Source organism: Poecilia mexicana, unplaced genomic scaffold (assembly GCF_051168715.1).
Source record: "Poecilia mexicana isolate PSO_F unplaced genomic scaffold, ASM5116871v1 scaffold_22, whole genome shotgun sequence".
Classification (NCBI taxonomy): Eukaryota; Metazoa; Chordata; class Actinopteri; order Cyprinodontiformes; family Poeciliidae; genus Poecilia; species Poecilia mexicana.
In genome coordinates, this window is record NW_028263391.1 from 2,381,842 (window position 1) to 2,389,805 (window position 7,964).

Consider the following 7,964-nt stretch of genomic DNA (forward strand, 5'->3'; position numbering starts at 1 on the left):
AGCATTGTCCGAAAAACACAAAAACAAAAAAACATCACCCTCTTACTACTTCCTGTTGTGTAATTCATCGTTTTTGCCCATAGTAGCATCCGGCTTTTAGCTGCTTGAGTCATGTGATGCAAAAAATGTATTTTCATTGCATTTTGCATAATACTTTTATTTTGAAAAACGACCTCATCCTACCACAAAAACTTTACCAAAAGACGTGACTTTTTTTTCTTCCCGAAACTGACTTATTTCCATTAAGTAAACTTATTTTTGTAATTACAATTTGCACATTTCTGTGATTAATGGAAATGCAGGTTCTGGCACCTCACTGGGATGATATATAGCTCCAGTCTTCCACCTGCATCATAACGGTCCAGACCCTCTAATCAGTTCGGGAAAATATTTTAAATAATCCAGTTGGCCAAAAGGTCATCCGTTGGTCCTCAGTATTGTCTTGCAGGGAGATTGGACACCAGGGAATTTCAGGAAATATTTCCAAAAGTGGTTGGCTCACCCTGGACTACCTGCGGTGGAAGAGTTTGGTCCGGCCAACCTGTCTGTCAGATGTTAGGAGTAACTGCATCTGGCTCAGCTGTTATGTTTTAAGGCTTCATTACTATTTTTAATTGATTCTATTGTATTGATCCCTGTTGAAGTAAACACCGGAAGCAACTGGAGTCTTTATGACTATACACCTAAGAATGATTGGCTGAGAATGGTTACTGTCCGTTCTTTATAGTATACTGAATCAATCAACTGCAAACACATTTATTGGACATTTCCATTAGCCAGACGGTTTAGAGCACAGCGCTGGCTTTGACTGCTGATCAGCTGTTTCCTCCTTAATGTTGTTTCCAATGATAACAGTCTGGACAGTTTATGTTTGAAAGAACAGATGCAGCATGTTTGTCTGTTTAAGATTGATTTGTGGAGCTAAAACAAGACTCCACACTTCAAACCGAGGGGCTCCGTCAGACCCTGGACAGTTTGTGTTTATTCACTCTATTCTGTAATGTCCTAAAATTTGACAACACAATATGCTGGCATTTTCCAAGAAAGCAAACAAAAACCCAACTTTTGGGAGATTTTAATGAGAAAAATCATTTCTTATTATGTCATTTTCCTCGTACAACAGGGATGAATGTTTTCACCATCCAAAAGGTGATGAAAGCTATTTGCTTAAACTCACTAATTTTAGGTATGCGTTTGTTTTTCTATATGTTTCTTTGTGGAGAAAGAGACGGAGGAGGTAGATGACCTTTAACCCTACTGCGAAGCTTATCCTGAGACTCTTTGAGTAAGCGATTTCTGGGCTGATGTCTTTGTTTGCTGATACACTGATAGCCTCTTATGCTCACACACTGTGAAAACAATAAATCTTACCATGTATTTCTGGTCTAGTTTCTAGTGCAAATCTCTTAGTTCACTTGAAATAAAGCAAAATTAACTTAGAAGTAACTTTTCAGCAAGATATAAGAGCTTGTTTTAACTAAAGACTTATTTAATAGTAATAGAAAATAAATAGTTTCACAGATTCATTTTTTTTTTTTTTTGCTTATGTGATAAAATCTGCCCGTGGAACTAGTACATTTTTATTAATATTAAGGAATTATTGACTAAAAACAAAAATCTCCCACATCTTGTTGAATAAATTACTTTTGTCTCATTTCAAGTATACTCAGATAATTCCACTACAAACTAGACCAAAAAAACTTTTTTTTTCAGTGTAGAACTTTTCACTTTCTGCAGGTTTTCAGGACTTTAAGGACGACTTTTTATGCCTTTATGAAGGCATATTCGTTTTCTTCTTGACACTCACACGAGTGTTTGGAGAAGCGGCAGTAGGGACGATGCAGTGTTTCTGTTATTGGTATTTACACACACGGACAAACTTGTCAAATATAGAAAAAGCCAACTAGAAATAATTCTTCCTCCACCGTGTTGCCCCCCCAATGCATCGCATATTGTGGTTACCTTACAGCTGGACTCTGTTTACTATTAGGTGACTTCTGTAGGTTTATTTTAGAGAATCAGAGTGAAGGGGAGGGACTGAATGGTTAGAATAGAATTTTCTTTTGGATCATGTGAATTATCCAAAAGATCAAAATGTTTGTTTTTCAGCAAACATTTGGAGCAGTGCTGTCATCATTTGACTCCATGCTCAACCCAGAAACTTTGACAAGAAAAAAATAAAAATCAGTAATTTATTCAGCACCATTTAACTGCCAGATTACAACTAAACCAGCACATAAATAAAGCTTATGATCCATTAGTCCAGTATAGATTCCACAAGCCCGCTTATTTTCACTATAATATGTCTATTTAGGGAATATTTACATGTTATTTACAGCATATTTAAACTGTCCAGTCGCAGCAGTCCTTCAGGGTTGTCTTCCACAACAGATGTCGTCACTGTCAGCTGTGCGGCTGCAGGAAGTCCGGCAGCGAAGTGATGCGGTCTGATCCGGACTGGGCCAGACACCGGAGCGCCTGCAGCAGCAGGGGGGAGGGGGCCAGGCCGCAGAGCCAGCTGAACACCCTGTTCCCCAGCAGCCCCTGCCAGCGCTGCGGCTCGTCCCGCAGGCACGGCAGCAGCGGCGGCTTGGCCAGAAACAGCAGCAGGAAGTCGAGGCACCGCTGCGCCTGCTGCCGCTCCGAAACTATGCACGACACCAGCCTCTGCAGCGCCACCTCGAGGCCGTCGGGCCGAGCGCCGTGGATCAGCAGCTGCAACAGGCACTCGGGATGCGACAGCTCCACCGCCAGCTGCACCGCGGTCTTTCCCGCGTCCGCGGCGTGAAGGCAGCCGCCGCGGCCGTCCAGGTATTCCCTGCGCTTGACCGGGCCGCCGCAGTCCTTCAGCGCCTCCATCACCATGCCGAGGATGGTCACACGGTTGTAGCGCACCACCACGCTCAGGTGCGGCGCGCCGCTGCCGGGGCAGCAGCAGAAGCTGCAGGCCGGGGCTCGGAGCGCGCCCACCGAGTACCTGTTGAGGAGGTAGCGCGCATAGTCCTGGTGGTCGTGCACTATAGCGTACAGCAGGGCTTCAGACGGCTGGAAGGCTCTCGGGCTTCCGTTGTCCCAGCAGAACACCTCCATGCTGCGCATCTCCTCCAGCAGCCAGACCGGGAGCTGCTCCCTCACCGCGCAGTAGAAGGAGAACGCCGTCCGTTCACACTCCCGCTGACACGGCGAGCAGGAGAGGCACTGCCCGGTGGAGGAGGAGGAAGACGACCGCAACCACGGCATCACCGCGCACAGCAGCGGGGCAGCAGAGTCTGCTTCCGGCGGGAGAAAACAGGTCGCGTCTCCCTGAGAAGACTGGAGGAACAGCTGGTGTGTTTCTTCAGTCCAAACTTCTCGCTCATTCCCGCACACTTTTATAGCCTGGAAACTATGCAGAGCTCCGCCCTCATGCAGCTCCATGTGCGCACTGCATGTTTGTAGTACAGTCTGGGACACGACAGGGGAGGTGGAGGGTGGAGGGGGGATCAAGTGTCTCACATAGAGAACATAGTGGACTTGTAACTACTGCAGCTTCTAATGAGGACGGCAGCCCAGTCACAGGATGTAAACATGTGTCTAGTGTTTTTATTGACAAGAAATGATTTGGATGGTAAATATGTGATCCTGTCAGAGGTGTGTGTGTTGGTGTGTGAACTTATCTGGGATCATTGACCTTGTTGGGTGCAGCAGTCCTTCCACATTGAGCAAACCTCACTATTATATAACACTTGGCTGATGGTTCACTATCAGATGTGAAGGACGGAGCTGTGAGGCTGACAGATCTCCTGGTCAACCTGTCGGCCTCCGTTGTTATCGCTTTCACAGATTATTGTCCATCTGTAACAACTCTTTGAAGAATTTTGAATGAATGTGAGTTACAACAACATTTCCTTTGGAATCACTAAAGTATTTATTGAGTTTGGACTGAGTCCAGATCTGGGCTCAGCACCTTTTACATTTGAACACCTGATTCCACTAAATGTTCAAAGCTACAAATCCTTCTGGACAATTTGAAATAGAAAGTTTATTAGATTTTATACCTTAAATGTATACATGTGTTTTATTGGAGACGCATAAATCAGGTACAAACTTCCAGGAAACTCCAAAACTGCTGAAACTGAATTTTTTTAATTAAAGGCTAAAAGATCACTTATTTATTTCTTGTTGTCTTTGGGTCATAATAACTGGAACATTCAGCAACATATCTACATATTTCCCTGATGATTTTGGTGGTGACATTTGACAAAAGGTCTTTTTTTTTTAGCTGTTTGGCTTCATTATGATTTTATGGTGTAAAGCACTTTGAAATACCTTGTTGTGGAAATGGTTCAACTTTAGATTCAAGTTAGCTTTAAATTAAAAACATTAAAAAAAAAGTGCTATTTTGCAAACCAGTAATTTACCATAAAAGGAAAAGGCTGAAGCTAAACCTGCCGACACGATTCAGAGTCAGCAGTATACAGTAATGATAGGTATACTGTCTATACACAGTCATACATTTATATAAAGTTTTTTTTTAATTCTAAACATTAGAATTAAACCAAAAAGGTGCTTCAACTAAGTTTTAGTCTCTTAAGCTACCAGACATTTGCAGCTTTGTATATTTCTTCTCTTAACATATTTGCCTCTCAGTTGATTGAAATGATTGAATATTGATAAAGTTTTTAGCTTAATCAAAACCTTTGCATTGTGTTTGTCCTGCCTCTGCATGAGATGCTGACATTATCTGAGTGAATCTCAGAGGAAAGTGTAAATAAGAACCAGCAGCTGGTTTCATTCAGATGTTCTGACTGAGGGATGTTTGGTTATTTGATGCCGGCAACATTGATATCAAATATTCACAATCATCAAGAACTTCAAGCATTAAGATCGACTTTCTGTGAGAAAACCAAATTCCCAGGCTGCAGGAGACTTATAAGGGTTGGGGGTCATACGACCTGAACCAGTTGTTCAACAGGTTTGATCCCCAGGGTCCCGGCCCCTGGCCCTTGGCCCCGCCCCCCTGCTGTTAGCCACATCATCTCTAACGATTTTTCTTCTCTAAAAGTCACACCTTTCAGTTCTCAGCCATCATCCACCCCCTTCACTATGGAGGACTCCGTCACCTCCTCCACCTCCGTCTTGTCCCTTTCATCTCTTCAGGTGAGGAAGGAGCAGCGACAGACTGAGGTGTGAGACGGTGCAGGTCCAGACGGACGGCATCAGCTCCAGACTCCAGAGGTTCAGCCTGAGCCTGATGAGGGGGAAGGTACCACAACGATGGAAGACCTCCTGTTTGGTACCGGTACCAAATATCAAACATCCAGAGGACATGAGTAGCTGCAGGCCGGTCGCCATGACATCACATCTGATGGAGACCTGGAGAGGCTGATCCTCAACCTGAGGGATCTGCTGCAGTTCTCCTCCCAGCCTCCAGGTGGATGACACTGTTGTCTTCCTCCTGCACCAACCTCTGACCCACCTGGCTGAATTTTAAAGTTATGACTTGTTTATTAATGGATTCCACAGAAACACCTGACAAAAAGATGAAATAAAACTGAAGCAATAGTATCTGTGACAAAAAAAACCCATCAGTCTTCAAACTGAACATATTGCTGCATGTTCAGGCCTAGATCAATTGTCTGTTTGTTTTTCTCTAAACCAGAACTGAGTTTTCATCAGAGTAAGGAAATAAGAACCACAGAACCTCTATAAACAGAAGAAGGGAAAAGCAGAACAGTAAACATGCAATAAAGTGAAGATATTAATCTGTAATTCAGGCCAGTAGGAATGTTTTATAACATAACATATAAATCTAATTTTACTATTCAGTTCATTTACATAGAACCCTTAATAAAAGGACTCTTTACTGTAAAACTTCAGGTATAATTCATTCAAGTGCAATTTCATATCCAGTCCTAAGCCAACTATGATTCAACACAGTCTGATTTGATGAGAGTGCATCCAGTACGTTTTCACAGCTCTTCACTTTCCCCACAGTTTCTTTTTTATCTTATAGTCTTATTCTAAATTGTATTAAATTCATTTCTTTCCTCAAAATTCTGCTACTTCCTGATGCTGCAAAACATCCTCACAACTGAACATATGCAGCTGTTTATTTTCTCAAACTTTCAATATTTGATTATATAAAAAGATCAACCATTTCTGAATTGAACACATTCTTAATGCCTGTTAAGTGCAACCGTTTGTTTCTTTAGTCATGTGTTTACTGTCCGTTTATATCCATTTATTAGTTTTCCCATTTCTCATAACGAAGGATGTATTTCTAAAAAGCAACATGAAACAGGCAGCTGTTTTTCAATAATATAACCAAAGTCAGCGTTTTTTATTCATATTCAAGATTGCACGTAAACAAGGAAGTAAATGATATGGAACAAATGCTCCAGGAACAAATTTGACCTCCATCACTTCTATAGTCAGTATGCTTATTGACTATGCGTTTATCTTTAGCCGCATTGATTACTGCAACAGTGTCTTTACAGGTCTGACTAACAAATCAATCAAACAGTTGCAGCTGATCCAGAAGCTGCTGCTGTTCTCACTAAAACCAGGAAGATAGAGCACATAACACCAGTTTTAAAGTCCCTACACTGGCTCCCTGTAGCTCAAAGAATAGATTTTAAAATACTGTTGTTAGTTTATAAATCACTGAACGGTTTAGCACCACAATACATTAAAGATCTGTTATTGCTGTACCAACCATCTAGACCCCTCAGATCTTCTGGTTCTGGTTCTGCTCTGCATCCCCAGAACCAGAACCAAACGAGGAGAAGCAGCATTCAGTTTCTATGCACCATAAATTTGGAATAAACTTACAGAAAACTGTAAAACAGCTGAAACACTGAGAGCCTTTAAATCTCAACTTAAAACCCACCTGTTTAGAGTTGGCTATGGCTATTGATGTCTTCAATGTATTTGATGTTTTTAATGATTTTATCTTTTCTTTTTATCTTTTTATTACTTTCTTTTTATTTTTATTTCTCACTGTTTCCGAGAAGTTAAAGTCCTTGTCAAACGATGTTTTGACTAAAGTAAAATTATGTAAAGCACTTTGAAATGCCTTGCTGCTGAAATGTGCTATACAAATAAAATTTGATTGATTGATTGATTGATTGACATACAACTGTAGCGACAACTTTGCAGATGAAAAGGTTTTTCCTGAGTGTGAACATATTTCACCATGGGAACGTTACAATGTGTAAGCTGTAGATTCAATGTGGCTTGTTTGGTTCTTCAGGAAAATAACCACAGCATTTCCCTCTAACGGAGAATATCAGGTCCACACTCAGCAGTGTTTGGTTTGATCTTTTCAGGTGTTTTGCATTTGTTCTTCTTTAACCAGCATAAAACCACAGTCTGACATCTGCAGCTGGATTAATATGTGTTCACATGATAGTTATCTGTCTGCACAGGGAGCAGATCACAGAGTATCCCGTTTCCCAGAGAAATGCATTAACCAACACCTGAGTTCAGCGCCAAAGGAAAGGGCCGGAACCAAGGAGTCCAGGGTCACCAGGACATGAGGTTCAGCTAAAAAGAACGCATGATAGGCAAAAAATTAAGCAATTAATAATTTTAAAATAAGGCAACACAAAATAAAATGCTTTACTGGACATCAAAGGAAAGACAGAAAGTCCCAAGCATATTAGAATCAGCTTTACTGGCCAAGACTGTGAGCACAAACAAGGAGCAGACTGTGGTTTCAGGGGATCGCTGCATGCAGACATACAGAAATATGTTCAACTATAGATGAGGATGAAGGAGCAAAATGTACATGTATTTGCAGCTAATTGTTCTTTTCTTTTCTATTAATAAGAAAGAGAAAAGAAAGGCAGGTTGTGACAGAGCAGTATGTTTATGTTGTTCCGCAGCAGAGTGGCTGTAAAGTGTTCCCTGTGTTCAGTAACAGCCTGGGGAAGAAACTGTCTCCTTACCAGCTGGTTTCTGTACTGCAGAGATGACCTGGA

General features: G+C 41.7%; 1 protein-coding gene across 1 annotated transcript; it reads right to left on the minus strand.

Annotated features, from left to right (window-relative positions):
- Nucleotides 1–2,178: 2,178 nt before the first annotated feature.
- ankrd9 (ankyrin repeat domain 9) lies at nucleotides 2,179–3,330 on the minus strand. Its single transcript, XM_015012870.2, has one exon. The coding sequence runs from the start codon at nucleotides 3,238–3,240 to the stop codon at nucleotides 2,404–2,406; it is 837 nt and encodes a 278-aa protein (XP_014868356.2). The 5' UTR covers nucleotides 3,241–3,330; the 3' UTR covers nucleotides 2,179–2,403.
- Nucleotides 3,331–7,964: the final 4,634 nt, after the last annotated feature.